At 40.0% G+C, this 17,598-nt stretch overlaps 2 protein-coding genes across 4 annotated transcripts in view; one reads left to right on the top strand and one right to left on the bottom strand.

Annotated features, from left to right (window-relative positions):
- The first annotated feature begins 3,190 nt into the window (after positions 1-3,190).
- Positions 3,191-12,098, top strand: LOC127596865 (RING finger protein 223). Its single transcript, XM_052059831.1, has 2 exons — positions 3,191-3,468; positions 11,112-12,098. The coding sequence occupies exon 2, from the start codon at positions 11,191-11,193 to the stop codon at positions 11,881-11,883; it is 693 nt and encodes a 230-aa protein (XP_051915791.1). The 5' UTR covers positions 3,191-3,468; positions 11,112-11,190; the 3' UTR covers positions 11,884-12,098.
- A 1,879-nt stretch (positions 12,099-13,977) lies between these two features.
- Positions 13,978-17,598, bottom strand: part of ptpn11b (protein tyrosine phosphatase non-receptor type 11b) — a 32,233-nt gene continuing 28,612 nt past the window's right edge. For all 3 annotated transcript variants that reach the window (XM_052059789.1, XM_052059790.1, XM_052059791.1), the window contains exon 16: positions 13,978-17,322. The gene's annotated coding sequence lies outside the window, so the exon portion shown is untranslated. The remainder of the gene's footprint in view (positions 17,323-17,598) is intronic.

Genomic DNA, 17,598 nt, shown 5'->3' with positions numbered 1-17,598 from the left:
GTCTATTAGTGCACCACTAGATGGCACTAATTTCTACACAACGTACCATTAATGTAAAAATGATACATTACTGTACTTCCAACAACGAGTATGTCGTAACTTAATACCTTAAAAGAACCAGTTCAAAATCATGTTTGTATACATGTGAGTAAAAAGGTTGAATCTGTTTCAATGCCGTGGTAACATTCATTAATTCAAATCCGTACACGTTTCATGGTGCGCTACTGCGCTCGTGTCGTGCTTGTGTTTATGGCCATAGTTGTGTGGCCATAGTTGACGAGACTCCACTCAATTACAACTGATCACGTGGTCAATGTCGTTTTTAAACATACTAAAAACTTGACGGGTTAAAATCTTTACCAAAATTTGTTGGTGTTAAACTCAGCCACTCGGTTATAATAGTGTCCCAACACCATCAGGAGTTCATTTGTACCAGTCAAATATTTGGAAACCGATTCAAATTCATATTCATAAATTCAAGCTTTTGACTTTTGATAATGCACAGCTGTAAACTGACTGATTAAATACAAAGATGTGCAAAGCTTTTATCTGGACAAAAGATGCTAACTTTGAAAGATCTAAAATTGAAATCGTTCAAAGTTAGCATCTTTTCTAAATGATAAGACATTCTGTTTTGATAAACTTTTTTTGGGGTGTGTTTACTAAATTATTCCATCAACATTTGCTCACAATGTCGAGTACTTAAGTATTCATCTACAATTCTGAACATTTTTAAATCATGAAAATATGCTGTATTAGAGGAGAAATCAATATGTGTATGGTTAATTGCAGGAATCCAGTACGGCTGTACATGACAATAGTGATCTGGAGCTCGCAAGGCGAACCTGTGAACCCACTTTGAGCGATGTGCACCAACCATGACTTCCCGATGTCCCAATAAAAGAAATATTGACTCACACGAGGACATATTACTTCCCTTGTCTGGAAGGATGTCAGCAAATGGAGGGCCAAAGTTGATTTGGATTCGAAACGTGACTGTATTGCAGAGCCATAAAGATAAGTCGATGGCCTAAACTGATGTACGGTAAATGGCACACTCAAGCCTTGATAGCTCATCTCACTCGTACTCGATTCGGGTGTTTGTTTGGACCAAAACATTTAATGGTTTCTGCTGATTGATTAGGTTTCTAGGCCACAGCCTTTGTCTGTTTACGTTTGGGTGTGCTGCAAAAAGAATTACCATGTTGATTTATTGTTCTCTCACACACAAGAAGAGAGACCTCTTTCTCTGGTTTGACTTTATTTTTTTTTTTTCACCCATGAATTTCTCTGTCAGCATGTTGTGAACATAGTTTTCGGGGTCCGCCCATGGCACATTGCCAAAAATGATCAGAATACAGTATAACTTAAAAGGCCACATAGTCATAGCATGTTTGTATTTGTCCGGAGAACAACAAGTGATTTAACTTCAAAACCATCTAAAAATGTGACAGACAGACTACAGAAAATGATCTATTGATTGAAACTCAAAGAAGCCGCAACGGTTCTTCCTTTGTGGTTGTACTGAAAAATCTGTGATATAAGTACCATCCATTCAGTTTTTCTAGCGTTTGTGGTCCTGGGTGAGCTGGAGCCAGCCAGACAGATACTTCCAGATGACATGGAGATTTTACAGTCCATCCTCTCACGTGCATCCCCCAAATGCAACTCATCCTGACAAATAAATGATTTAGTAGAAAACTAATCTCTACAGTCAGGAACATGTCATGAATCCAATGTGTTCCAGGAAGAGAAATGACATTTTTCTCCAACTTGTTCCTTAAAGCGGCGGTGATGCAGCAAATTAAAACACTCCTCTCCTGATATGACACTGCATTATTTGAGATTGGGTTAATAAATAACCCAACACGTAGTATTGAACACTCACGTTTTTGCCATTAGCAGTGACCATGAAATAAAGGAGGAGCATTCTGTAAGTCATGGCAAACAATGTCCTAGTCATTTGGGGCTTTAATAATTTAGTTGAATCATTTCAGGATTATATTTTCCCAGGATGGAATGATTTTAGAGTGCATCCAAAAGTACTCACACGTTTCACTTTTTCTATATTTTATTATGTAACAGCCTCATCACAAAATAGAATATAATAGATTCATTTTTTCCCCTCCTCGAAATTCTATACACAAATGCAATTGGCTGGCAACCGATCCAGGGTGTACCCCGCCTGTTGACCGAAGACAGCCGGGATAGGTTCCAGCACACCTGCGACCCTGGTGAGGCTAAGTGGTTCACATAATGGATGTAATTACCTTTGTTTCATGTTTAAATTAGGCAAAAACAGCTCCAGGCAAACACTTGACCTCTTCTTTGAACAATCTGACACTTGGGTTTTTTTTGTGCCCAAAACTCAAGAGAATGCATCACTCGGAAATTGGGGTTGCATTGTGCATGCATAGTCACAGTTTGGCATTTGTGAGGTTTCTTTTTTTTTAATTTGCTAAAAAAAAAAAAACCTGACCTACTACCTTTGTTTACGCCCAGGGCTTGGTTCTTATTGCCCACACATAATAGGGTTTCATTGTACAACATAAAATAATCAAGCCAACAATTTTCACCAATACCTTTACATCCTATGCCATCTGACTGAGAAGATACACTCCCGACTTGCTGCCACTCACATTCACACACAATTCCAATATAAGGGGCAATTAACAATTAGGAAAGTCAATCCAACCTAAAAAGCATGTATGTGGAATGTGATAGCAAGCTCCACATATGAACAATGAGATTTTTAACCCCGACCCACACACAAAGCTTGACTCTGGCTTAGTTTTTTTGTTTCCCGTCATCACTTTAGAGATGAAATACATCTCTTTGTTTCAGGGTTCAATTACTGTAATTGATCATCTTCGCCACTAGGTGAGCAACTATACTCATCTGTTAAGAATGGAAAAAAAAACATCAGGAGGTGTCCGGTGAAATACATCGAACACATTTCTTGTTTGATGAGTTTGCTAATTCTGAGAAGCATGTTAAAAAAACAAAACAAAAACAATAACACAAAAAATCATTAAAAACAAACAAAAAACGTTTGTGACTTGTAATTTGAAACGAACCGCAGCCTAAACTACTTTCTAAGTATCCTTCGGGGATGGGGGCGGGTGGGGTTGGAATGCGGGTGGGAAACCAAACTTGTATTTCCTTGAAGCCTTCCTCTACTTTGCCTCAAGTCGCCACCTCAAGGTCGGGAAGCGGTTCGGAAGCATTTGCATAAAGCGCTAAAAAAGGGAGACTTGTCTGGGCAGACGAGGTGATAACGACCAACGAGCACAAGCGAAGAGGAAGGCCAACACACACAGGCAGGGAGGCAGGCACACCCCCTCACACACTCGACCTCATGCGCCAAACTCGAACAAGTTGTCAGAGAAAGACTACCCAGTAGCACAAATTTGCTTCTTCATTTTCTTTGAGGGGACACAAGGACGCCAGAGGACACTTGGATTCCAGGTAAAAATATTCTTCATCTCATTTTTGATAGGAATTACTTTTTTTGCAGTGTTTTCCAACTCTATTTTTTGGAGATCTAGAAAAAAAAGGAAACAAAAAGAAAAGAAATAATTAGAATGTTGCTGTAGCGTACTTTGCAACGGTGTCAAACTGTAACTGCATTGTAGCGAGCTAGAGTGTAACTTCCAAAGTCGAATTATTAAAAAATGGTGCAATCTGGAGTTTAACCAAAGTATCCTGGAAAAATATACTTTAAAAAACGGTTGTGTGTGACATGGATGTGTGACAACAACACCAGCATACGAAGGACTAACTCCGCATTGGTTAGCCAACCGATTTTTTAAAATTTTATTTTCAGTTTTGTGATGACACCGAACAAGGACACTAATGAAAGCAGGGGAAACGTGTGATTATAACCAATGAAACAGAAATTGAAATTCATTTTTCTTTTTTAATGGTACACGGGACACATAGTTAGAGCATTCACATTCACTTATGGACAAATTCGATTATTAATGAAGCTATCATGCAGAGGTGGGAATTTAGCAACATTCTGCAAGTCCATCATTCGGCATCTGGGTACCCATCCATCATAGTCAGGCGGTCATTTTTTTTCAAGCTTTTCCAAACTGCAATCATCAGTCGATCAGTCCGTCAGGTTACGTTAACCATTCTTCTGTCATCGCTTCTGTCACTGGTCCACCGGTCCGCCAGTCAGTTTGTCAGTGGTTGGATGGATGAATGGATGGATGCATGGATAGATCTGAGAATGAGGTACAATCTCTTGCAATGATTGGATTAGTCAACTTTTTTTTAAATCAGAGATGCAAGCAAACTTTTCCAGCTGATTTTTTTTGGTTGCACTAATTTAGAATCTGCTCTCATTTTCTTCTTTAGCATCTAAGTTTTTCATAAAACCAGTAATAAGAATATAGTAAAATACTGAGAAATATTAATGAACTGAGGGTGAGGTTCAGCAAGAGGTGGAGTCATTTTCCGAAAACATCATGACTATAAATTACAATTCAAACATCTTTATTGCACAAGCTCTGATAGGTCAAACTTAAAAAAATATATATATTATGCTAAAAGGTAATGACATTTTAAAAATAAAAAATACTTTAAAACATGAAGCCATCTGTGATTAACATTTCGTGTTGATCAGTGTTATTGTTATAGCAACCTACGTATCATTAGCAATCATGAAAACAGCAAAAATGTGTCAGTATTGTTGAATCGCTGTGCTATGCAAATACATTTTTTTATATTTATATATATTTATTATTATATATTTATATATATATAGTTATATATTTTTTGATGAATGGTTAACTGCCAGTTAAAAATGACCATGTATACTAAGCCGTTTTAACCCGAAAAAAACGACCATGTGTAGTATGGCGTTTTTAGCCGAAAAAAACGACCATGTTTAGTAAGGCGTTTTTAACTGGAAAAAACCCCCGACCATGGATAGTAAGGAGTTTAACCCATAAAAACGACCATGTATATAGTAAGGCGTTTTTAGCCAAAAAAAACGACCATGTATAGTAAGGCGTTTTTAGCCGAAAAAGATGACCATGTAACGTATATAGTAAGGCGTTTTTAGCCGAAAACCCCCCGACTAGGTATACTGTATAGTCAGCCGTTTTTAGCCAAAAATCATAACCATGTGTAGTAAGGCGTTTTTAGCCGAAAAAATGACCATGGCAAAAAGGCCTTTTTTCGGTTAAAAATGCCTTTTTAGCCGAAAAAAAACGACCATGTTTAGTAAGGCGTTTCAACCCCCCAAAAAAAGACCATGTCTAGTTTGCCGTTTTTAGCCAAAAATCACGACTATGTGTAGTCAGGCGTTTTTAGCCGAAAAAATTTTACCATACATAGTAAGGCGTTTTTAGCCGAAAAAAACGACCATTTTTAGTAAGGCGTTTTTAGCCGAAAAAAACAACCATGTATATATAGTAAGGCGTTTTTTTAGCCGAAAAAAACGACCATGTATAGAAAGGCGTTTTTAGCCGAAAAAAACGACCATGTTTACTAAGGTGTTTTTAGCCGAAAAAATCAACCATGTATAGTAAGTACATGGTCGTTTTTTTCGGCTAAAAAGGCCTTACTACACATGGTCATTTTTTTGGCTAAAAACGGCAAACGAGACATGGTCGTTTTTTCGGCTCAAAACACCTTTCCTTACATGGTCGTTTTTTTCGTCAAAAAACACCTTTCTATACATGGTCGTTTTGTTCGTCTCAAAATGCCTTACAATACATGGTCGTTTTTTTTCGGCTAAAAACGCCTTACTATCCATGGTCGTTTTTTTGGTCTAAAAACGGATTACTAAACATGGTTGTTGTTTTTTACAGCGAAAAACGCCTTACTATACATGGTGTTTTTTTTGCTGGCCAAACCGGGAAGTGAAGTACATTATTGACTCCAGCTGTAACGCAAATTACTTGGTTCAAACAAACATTCTAGTGCGACCGCACAAACGTGACGACTGTGCAAAAATAACTAAATAAAAGACACCACAGTTTTTCATAATTATTTTGATAGAAAAGCTAAATCAACAACTCATATAACAGAAATAAGACTAAGAAGCCAACGCTCCATCGATGCCTTTAAGCAAGACCTTTCTTCTTACTTTTTTCTTTTCTGATTGATATAAAAATGATTTAGTAGATATAAACACATAACGGGGTAGGACTAGATAAGTTTTTTACTTCCTCCTACTCCCTTGAACATAATAACTCTTGAATGAAGACTGATTTCTTTCTTTTTACTTTTTTATCTACCTTATTTTCTGTCAAATTATTACTGTATATGTTTTATGTTCAATAAACAAACTCAAACTCACTGTTACAGAAAGGCTTTACACGCTATTTAAACTGCTGATCGCGAACGGAACGAACCGTGATTGAAACTAACCGTGATGCCGCTCTTTGCACGTTGTACTGACTGTCAGTGACAGCCCCGCCCCTCTTAAAGCGCCAGACAAAGTTATCAACGTGGGTTTCCCTGGATGGATTTTGTTTGATTTTTGCGGTCCTCTGGCCCACTTTATACCTGTGGACGAAGGATTAGGGGCTCTAATCCCTCGTTGTATCCGAAGACCGGCAACCCAAGGCCAAGGCCAAGGACTTGACTCTGAGGCCAAGGCCAAGGACCAAGGACTTGACTCCAAGGCCGAGGACCAAGGACCGCCGTGCGGTCCTCGAGGCCAAGGACCGGCTTGAGTTAACTGGACACTCCTTTAACTTTGTTATCGAAAATGTCAGCGTTTAAGCAGCCTACAGTTTAAAGTAGCACCCGCATCTGTTTATCATTATGTCACTACTTGAAAGTTTTTTTTCTGCCCTCTCAGCCTGCATGTTCAGCTCCACTGACTGGTTTGTGTTTACTTTATTTAGGCTGTGCAAACTTGGCTAAAAAAAATTCCCCATCTCTTGCTGCTAGCTACTTTAGTTGAGGCTCTTTCAACAACAGGGTGGATCAGGTTCCAATTGGCAGGTTGAGCACCTTCATCTTAATCAATCATCCTCGCATTTGGCAGTTGAGCTGACGACGCGGCTTGGATAACACAAAGGAAAACAGTTACCAAAAAAAAAAAGATTGAAAGTACGTGTCTGTAGGTCAGTGGCACAGGGAAAAAATACACAACAACATGTGCAGGTGATAAGACCAATGATTATCACTCTACGGGGTGAAACGTTGGCGCTTTTGAGTCTTCGCAGTTAATATTTGACTGTGCTGTATACTATTTAGCACTTTGGCCAAATAAAAACAGAGCCTGTCTTTTCTAGAGTAAATCTACTGCATGGTCTCCACTTACCGTGACTGTGGTCAAAACATCTCCACCTAAGTAAGCGCGATTCAAATATTTACAACCTGAATCCATTTCAATTTCAAGAGCTTTGCCTACATTTTGAAACGAAGAGCATTTGATCAATTCAACCAAATCAAACCAAACCAATCAAACCAAAATCGATTCATCTCACAAGGCCCGATTCAATTTAAGATTCGCTTTGATCTGTTGTCATGCAGTGTCCATTTCTCTTTCATATTATAGTCCACGTTCACACTACAGATACATTGAAACTCCTCTACAACGAAATCGTGTTTGATGCAAGAAATTTTTCACAACAAGGGTTTTTTCACTGTAGCAAATTAGATTTCGGATGTAAACACACACATTAATGCATGAAGATTTTTTCACACCAGGGGGTACTTTTGCCCATACAGGTTTCGTTGTAGAGGAGTTCCACTGTAGTAGAAACGTCTTGCTCTTACTTTGTGCATTCGTAAACGTATGAATATTTACATTAGGAATTGAACCCACTGTTGTATAAATCATGAATATTTAATTGAACATGACCTTATGAAAAAATAAATAGTACCGAATTTTCCGATCTATAAGGATTAAATTACCTCAAAAGCCGACAGTACGCCCAATAATCCGATGCGCTTTATATATGGTGCCGCAGTCTCTTTATAGTCCACATTGAGTTGTTTCCCTGTTAGTGTTCCTCTGCCATCTGCCAGTGGTGATTACTAACAGTATCTAAGGGTATTTTTACCTCCTTGTGTATGTTGTAAAGGCTCTATATAAATAAAGTTGTTTTGTATTGTATTTCCGTTAGTGTCGTTCTATCTAGTGGAGGCATCACGCAACCGCAGCCACTATTGTAGCTTCTATTCTATGCGTCCTATATATGAAAACAGGTTGAAAATTTAAGGTGCGCCTTATAATCCGAAGCGCCTTACAGTACAAAAAATATGGTAATTTCAATCAATTTCAACCACATGGCAGGCTGTGTAAATAAAGTGGCAAAAACTAAAATACCTCTTGTGTTCTGTGCAGCCAGGGTTACCTAATTGTGTGGCCAGTAAGTGTAATAAAATCCTGTGTTAATAGAATGGCATCAAAGGTCAGACTGCGTTGCTATCACAACTGCTTTCACTTCACTGGCTTCGATCAACACGAGCCAGTGTTGTTATTTACCTAGTGCACTGTGCAGGTCGTGTTTGCAACAACGCGCACCTCCACCCCAATTTGTATCTTCTTGTCTTTGCAAATACACACTCAGAAAAGCTGCTTCTTCTCAAGCCGATTACTCAAATAACGTACTGTAGGTCATAATGATCCGATGTTTATAGGGACATTGCGTAGGAATGGCGAAGAAGCAAAGAAATACCAATACTAAGGTCGGTTCAAACTGCAATGCTGAATCGTTGAACAAAAAAGCTGAACATGCAATAATGTGCAGACTATGTTACGAGGCCTTTGTATGTCAACAATTCAGTGGGTGGAAATTCCCTAAAAAGTATTCCACTGGGTTGTAAAAAGGTTACATTTGGAGCACAACTCGTTGGATTTTCCACACCAACTTAACCAACCTTAAAAAAAAGTTTTTTGTTCAGTGTTGTTGAACCGTTAACTAAAACCTCCTGAAATTTCTTCAATATGCATACTGGACAATGATAAAAAACGCACTTGCGGTATATGAGCACTAAATCTTTGTCCTCCTGAAACTTCGAACCTTAAAGCCATCCTTCAAACTCTCTCCCTCTTCAGAGCACATGTTTTAAACACATGATAAAACGATTGCATGGTCTGACTTGGTTGTTTTAGTTTCGGCGTTTTGGTGTTTAAACTGAAACAATTTGTATCCATTCACATTTAAAAACGTGTGGTGTACAGAATGTGAAGACCGAAATCAGTTTTTTTTAAAGTTCCTCCCAAAGTGGGATGAAAAGCTCCAATCTTTTGACTGTGGTAATGGAAGCTAGCAAAAACTGCTAAAGTGCTAGCAGCACTTTAGCTAGCACCATCTTTTAAGACTGTGTTATCTTTAAATGATTTGTCACACACTTGTGATGGATAGAATAACTGGAATAATTATTGGATCTACTTTGTCAGGCAGCCTTATAAATGATGAATTACATTAATGAATGAATGTATTGTCCCAGATACAGGCAACTGTCATTATCATAAATGGGGCATGACTGGTGGTCCGTTTGTCTTGCTTGATGACTATATTTCACTAATCTTACTTTGCTTAAGACTCTATGTACTTACAGGTACGTAATGTACTCAATGTTTTTGGTATTACGGTAGTTGCTTGTTGGCGGAATGGCTCAAACCACTGGTGACCATGTGTCTTCTTGCAATGGCCGATCAAGATGATTCTGATTCCTCATGCTTATTTCGATTGACTTGCATTCGGCTGACGAATGCAAGTCAATCGAACGCACAACGCTGCACAACCGCTCGAGTGAGAATCGGAAGCGACCAGTTAAATATTTGTCCGACACACGTTTTGGATAAGTCATACTTCACTGGAAGCTATTTGCATTTTGTACTTGGTGAAAGGGGGGGTGGGGCGGCCATCATGAGGAGCAGAATTTTTCTCTAAGGGAAACTTTGGAGAAGGGGGGGGTGAAAAAAAGTGTGCTACTTTCAGCAGTTGAAGGGGGAGGCCAATCTGATCAGACAGCTGGGATTTTGCATGCACATACCATAACAGTCATATATATATGTAGAGAGAGAGAACAAGAGAGAGAGAGAGAGAGAGAGAGAGAGAGAGATAAAGAAAAGAGAGATCAAAGCAGGAATTCCGGGAGTAGATCGAGCGATTGTAAGCAAGAACAAGCAGTGACTTTGTTACAGTGCTGACTGTCCAGAAATGTACACCTGCTGCAAGCAACAGAAACAACACTGGAATTGAATCTCATTTCAGGGCACCGCAAAGCCAGCTACTGGATGCTGGAGAACTGGTTGACAGACAAATGATTTGGCACACTAATATGGGAGCTTTATGCATTCAACTGGTGTCTGTCAAACTCTTCAGATGGAGCCAAAATAACAAATGCCATTACTTGTGTGTGTGTGTGTGTGTGTGTTTATATTATAGACTACTTCAAATGGTTACTGTCCACAAGAAGACAAACGATTGATGTTACATTTAATTCAAAAGAAAAATAAAATATGTTAAACTTCATGAAAATCTGTTAGTGGTTACACTAAACTTCCAAGTCAGATTAGCTTCATTGTCATTGTAAAAAAGGGAGCAACAAAATAGATCACCAACAGGGGGCGCACAGAACATGAATCCACCCGGGAGAAGAAAAGAATAACATAAGAAACAGGGAGGGGAAAAAAAACAACAACCCCAAACTAAGCTCCTGTAAGGGGAGCACAGTACTCATTTTGGAAACAAAACAAAACAAAAAACAACCCTCAGCCAACAGGCATACATTATTATATTAATTTATTTAGCACTTTGCTCCCTTACTTGACCCAAGGTGAACTAAACCATACCCATAAAACGAAGGTACATACCAAACTCTGATTTATGGTGTATCGTTAAGACCAACCCCCTCAGGGCAACCTATTTGATTCACTCACATTCACTATGACAAGCCGGAGGCATCACACTAAGTGGAACCTCCAATTTTGTTCGACCCCGAGGTGGTTGCTCAAAATCAGAAGATCCACTGGATCTTAATTACTCGCATACAGAGAGAAAACTAGAATGTGTTCAACTGGGCATGACTGGCAATAATGCATGCTTGAGCAAATCAAATCATCTCGAGGCTAAAAGATTGAGTAATACTAAACTAACAACTTGCTACTTTCTTTGTTGTCTTAGGGCGGTTGAGGAGTCAAGGACAAAGCAGGAGGAGGAGGAGGAAGTTCCAATTGGAGCGCTTTGGACTTTATTCTTAAAAATGGAACAGTCGCCGCAGATTTGGCACACGCAGGTGGACCACCCGGAGGCTACCGGCGAGCCCCGAAAGAAGATGTCCATCGCGAGCCAGCTGGAGTGCCCCATCTGCTACAACACCTACGACAACGTCTTCAAAACCCCAAAGTTGTTGACGTGCACTCACACCTTCTGCCTGGAGTGCCTCTCCCGCCTCATGGCCATCTCGCCGGCCGAGCACGACGGCGCCGCTCCGGGGACGTTGCAACTCTTTTGCCCTTTCTGCCGCCATAGCACCACTTTGCCAGAAGGGGGCCCCCCGTCTCTGCCCACCAACCACGAAATGCTGCACAAGCTGCCCGGTCACCAGCAGCAGGAGGAGCCCGTTTGGCTGGACGGGGAGAAGCTGTGTTACAAAAGCAACAGGCCGGCGTCCGACAGCCTCTCGGCTTTGTGCGTCTGCATCGACATTGGCGCCGACAAGCGGGGCGGCGCTCCGGTTCAGTCGCCGTCTCAGAATTTAGGCCTGCTGGACCGGATGGCAGACTGGAAGCGGATGACGCTCTTCGTGGTGCTTATGGTGCTGCTGATAATTGTGGTGCTGTGGCCGCTGCAGTGTATATTCAGCACTGGAAACATGCGATGTATGCAGATGGTCCGCCCGAACCGCACCGCCGTCACCGCGACCATGGTCCCCGCTTTTGACCCACTCAACTGACCTGCGCGTCTGTCAGAATAGACATGAACAATAATCGGCAGGTGGGGGGACTTGACTCCGTGTATAGTTTGCGGATCACATCAGAGGGATGGCCTGAAGAAAATGCTTTGGAAATAGTTTCACTTTTGTAAGTAGTTTCACTTGTGACGGGCTCACTGTGTTTTCCATTTGATTTGCCTCCTACAGCACTTGGCCACAAGAGGTCGCTCTCCTGAGTTTTTTTTAATATGATGACACCCCCTAGTGGTAATCTGAAAAAATACACAGTATTCACTTCATATTTCACTTTTTCCGCAGACTATTTTGTTGCTTTTCAATGAAAGGCTCATTTGTCCAAATTTTGTGGGTCTCAAAAAATTGACTACGACATATACTTTATTAATCCCATAAAGGAAATCAGGGAAGCAATTACTTTTAATTGTGCTATGATTGCTGTCTGGGATGCATTTTATGTTAAGAAATTCAATCAAGAAAATGTGAAATCCAAAAATCTGTCGTCTCGCTAGAATTGAATTGGACAGACACACTTTTCATTGCACAGCAACACTTTGAAGGTTTGGCATCATTTAATATCTTGACTTTATTAACTGAGCCAGATTCAAATGGACTTGCTCTACGCTGCATTCCGACGGGAAGGGAAAAAAGCTCTTTGTTGCACTTTAATCCACATTTTTGCAGATTTGCTATTGGAGGGTTTTTTTTCTCCTAAAATATTTTATGACCAAGTTGATTTGTATTTTTTTTTTTTGTGGGTAATAATAAATGAAATGAGAACTAAAATTGTGCTTCGGCTGGCTTTACACCACTGATAAACCACCTTTGTGGGTCTTAAACACACAAAAAAGCAAAGCAGACACATGAGGTTTAGGTGTTTATGGTTTCCTTTCGAAAATGGACATTACTGCGAATGGGCAAATTCGTCAGAAAATTATCAGCTCATACGAATGTGCTTGTCCGCTTGTATTCCGCTGTGATGAACACTGACATCACTCAACAAAGGGACTTTCCAGGGCTCAAGTTCGGTGGCCTTAAAGGCTCAAAAAGTTAAGTGTTAGGCTCAAAAAGTGGTGTGTTAGCGAGATCCTCCTTCCAACTGTCACCGTCGCAATTAAGGTGAACGGAGCATAACGCGAGTCACAATGCGATACCTGAATGTGATCATGGAAACGTTCTAATCGTAAAACAGTCATTAACTCTAATGCCCTCCCACAACGAACCTTTGGACTCTTGACTAAACACAACAAAAGCCTTGTCAGGAAGCCGTGATAAAAGAGTTCTTGTATGAAGCAAGAAGGGGTTTTCTGGGCAGGCCATCATGATGACAGGTGGCGGATAAAATTTTACAATATGAGTCGCGAGGGAACAGTCATAAAAGCACAACTTCCTCAATAATCAGTGGGGAGGAAAAATAATTGTCTAATTCGTTCACGTGAACAAATAGCGTGCAGTGGAGCGTGGCAGGCGGACACAGAATGCATTGTTGTACCGAGAAACAAGATGCAAAGCCAAGAATGTTTTTCACTTGAGTTCATACGGCAAGATAGCCATGCATATTTTTGGCGGGGGGGCATTTCAAGAACATACGAATGAAGTTAGAATTCAGACAAATCCAAGAAGTGTAGTACATTGTGCAGTGGTTCTTAACCCGAGTTCGGTGAGTCTTCGACGGAGCCTCTGCCATGGAGGGTAAGACACACGCCCGCTTGGCCATCACTGGCTGCTGATGATCACATGACATTGCTTGTCCAATCAGTGTTGTGGGAAATTTAGTTCGTTTAGTAGTCAACGTGTGACTGTCGAGATAGCACGTCGTACAAAATAAATTATACTTATCTCTTGAAATTGTATTGAATTTTTTCCGTTTTTAATAAATGCGTTTTTTAAATATATTGAATTTGTAAAAATAGATATCTTTATTTTTAAAAGGTTTAGTGAATGTGCATATTAACTGGTTGGGTTCGGTACCTCTAAAAAGGTTAAGAACCACTGACATAGTGCATGTTAAAATATCCAATGATCCATTTATTCTGTAATTTAAAACGCCTCATATTGAAGACCAAGAGATTTCACCATAAAAAACAACAAGTCTCAGCATAACATATACAGTAAGTTTATTGTAACAAACCACGCTCGGCAACTTTTTGCCTCCGCGAGCGGCGGCTTGTTCAGCTTGAAGGCAACTGAGCAGAAGCCAGTGCGAGAACAACAGGCAGGACTCACGTCAGAACATACGAAAGGAAACAAAAAGAAATATCTTCAAGTAAATACACAGTGAGGGGACGAGCAGAAAGTACACTGCAAACCCTCCTTGAACGCTGGTTCAAAACAGGAAACGCAACAAGAATAATAATAGACATTCAGACAAACACAATCAAAACAAAACATTTTAACATTTGAGAAAACTCCACCACAAATGTCCAAGATTCAGCATTTTCATACTTTCAAGTATTGATGTTAGAACATGTCAAAGACAGAGGCCAAGTGGAAGAAAAATGAAACAAATTCAAAAAGATTCAATGCGTTGACAACGTTCATAAATACGGGAACACGACCAACCCTTTCCCAATGAAGTCAGGGTACACGGGCCACGGTTTCGAACACACTGGGAAGCGATGCCATGAAGGTGGAAATTGTAGAAAAACAACAATCAGAAAAGATGTCAATATAACAAGGTGACTTGTGAATGCGGCCCACAATAGCAACTTGATCATTTTCAAAATAAGGCTCTCTGAGACAACAGCCTCATGGGACTTGACCTCACCTTAGGCTCAGATAGTATAGCAAATTGTTTTTATCATGCTTCACAAATTCATTTTGTGAGAGTGAACATGCAATTTAGCGCCTGCTCGTCGAGATTTGAGCAAATCGGGCCCTAAAATTGTATTGAGTAGAGACCGACACTGTCTCAATGAAAAGCCAAAAATGTTGGCGAAATGGAACAACCCAGCTAAACATGCTTTCTACATTTCCCCTATTCACCGTCAAGACTGCACGCTGAGATACACATATATTAAATACAAGATACAAAAATAAAAGAAAGAAATTCATGCCACTGGTGAGCCAAGCAGGAGATGTTGTTTGATCATTAAAACTCGGATTACGCAAGAAACCGGACTCATTTGTCATTAAGAACTTTAATGACAAAACCTGACGAGTATCACTGTCTTAAAGCATGTCAATCGGTCTAATCCAAATTGAATCAATTTCATTCGAGCTCTCTTGACTTTTTCTTTCACGGATTTCGAGCCTGGTCAAGTTCCACTAACATGGTTGCCGTTGTTTTTGACGAGGACAGGGGCTAAAAATAGCTTGCTGGGTTCAGCGCTCCAATGGGCTTCCTTATCGCATCAGTGACGTAGACTTTACGCGCTCAGCGATCATCAAGCCTGGATTACGGCTGTCGTCTAAATTACTTTTTGGAGACCAATCTATTCCTCAATCTCGGGCAGATAGCCATCTGGTGCGGCGTAATCGCCATCCCGGGTCTCCTTGTGACCCTCGCCTGGGGCAGATGTTGAAGCGCATCAGACTTGATGATTAACGAGGACGGCGAGTCAAACAAAATCCACAGATGGCTACTTCTCATTCAGGAATCCTTTCATGCCTTCTTCCCGACTCGTACTGGTTATGAGCTAATTGGTGGCCACGCCAAAAAAAAAAAAAGGTAAAATGTACAGTCAAAGGGCAAGTTTGCAGTTTTCAACGTGCTTGTAAGAGGTGAATGTATCCTAGCCTCCGTTCACTCTTCCGTGCCCGGATCCTCGAGTATGTGATGAAAAGCCACGCCTCTCACTGACAAGGGAGCGCACGTTCGTAAACGAGATGATCTTAGCCACGGTTGCTACAATGCTAACATTTCTTATTCATGTTGGTAATAATGCGAAATGTATCTCCAAGGCACACTGAGAGTGCTTGGTGTCCCTGCACAGCTGCGCCACGTGACGGCAAATGAGTGACACGATTTCCTAGGCCACGCCTTCCGTCTCTTCTGTCTCTGATTGGCTATTCATGTCGAGGCATGGCAATTTTTTAAAAAATAATTAAATTAGAGGGGACCAGAGTGTGATGATTTTTCAAAATATAATTTTATTAATATTCGGTCATATGAATATGACCATCTTTGTTTTTTTTTTAAAACATCCTTGCCAGTGCTCATTTTACCGCAGGTACTGTATTCATTCATAATCAAGACATTTCCAGCTTTCTTCTCTAATTTTATTCCTGTAAAATGACATATTTTCTGTGTCAATTTCTTCTAGCAAAGCAAGTATTTTCCTGTAATACTACGATATTATGCCTTTAGCATAATAACACTTTGTTCTTAATGAAATTATGACATTTTTCTTGTCATATTGAGATGTTTTTCACAATAAAAGGGTTATTTTTCAAATGCAAATTACAATTTTATTGTTGTTAAATTATGACCTTTTCATAATATAATGACTGACTTTTCACAAAATTTTACAACCGTTTTTATTATCTTAATCCCACAATGTTTTCTCAATTCAAGTTCTTTTTTGTAATCTTTAATTTTTCCTCAAAAATAATTATTCGACATTTGTATTCTATATACCGTCATTTTACAATGTCATTCTTGGGAAATTATTATTTATCCCTCACTTTACAGCTTTTCTTACATATTAGAGTACAATGCTTGAAATGAATTAAATGATATTTTTACTCTCCACACGCAATGACAACATTATGTCTCACAAACCAATGTTTTTCCAAGAGTATTTTATGTATTAAAAAACATTCTTTTGAGCGTGGCCATAACGGAAGCTTGTGTTATTAAATAACACAAGATACTATTTTGTCAGGTACCATTTTTGGTCAATGCTGAGATATTAAGTGCTGATAAAATTTGTGAACCGGTTCCAAATAAAACTCTAGCTGTTTTACACTCCAAGTCTGTAGCTGAACGATCAAGATTACATTTCGGCACGATACACTTATTAGGAGAAACAATAGAAAGCCTGGTGTTGAATATTTGTTCCTAAAATTATTATTTTTGGATGAAATGACAAAACCAGTAGCAGCCTCATTTAGGATGTCTGTGAGATGACCTTGCTTTGACCTTTTCTTGGCTCCGATCCAATACTTTTGTGGCCGCGCAACCCCTCGGTTGAACCTTCATCTTCCAAGTAAGAGCAGAAATATAACATCTTGATTTGAGACAACAAGGCACTTTCATTGATTAATAGAAGGAAAGGCTTTTGGAGGCAGCAGCGGAAATGGAGGAAAAAGCAGGAGGGTCAGGAGCACAATCCGTGACAAGTCCTCCTCCTTCTTGGAGATTTAACTCCAGAAGCGCAAGCAGAGGTTCCAACTTGAGAGAAGTCGCTCACCACGGGCAAGGTGCACTTTCTCGACAGTACACTGCGATCACGCCTCCCCCACCGGAGGGATTTTGGGTGGCAGATGAGGCCTCCGCTGACACTGAAGTGAACGGACAAGACAGACAAGTGGTGTTCAAGGCCGCTGTCTCTTTGCATTCAGAGGACAAGAAACCGATGCCCTTGATGAGGCTGAAACATAATCAGCGTGCGCTCGGACTTCGAATGAGCAAACGCTGTGGAAATTAAGCCGGATTCCACCTTTGTCATGACGTGTTAAGCAGGAATGAATTAAATAAGATGGTGTCCAAACAAATGATAAGCACACAATGTTTGTTATTATTATTATTTTTTTTGGATGGCTTTCAGCATGACCTTT

This window comes from Hippocampus zosterae, chromosome 2 (assembly GCF_025434085.1).
Source record: "Hippocampus zosterae strain Florida chromosome 2, ASM2543408v3, whole genome shotgun sequence".
In the NCBI taxonomy this organism is placed as follows: domain Eukaryota; kingdom Metazoa; phylum Chordata; class Actinopteri; order Syngnathiformes; family Syngnathidae; genus Hippocampus; species Hippocampus zosterae.
The sequence above is the reverse complement of the archived record's forward strand: the minus strand, read 5'-3'. Positions and strand labels throughout refer to the sequence as shown.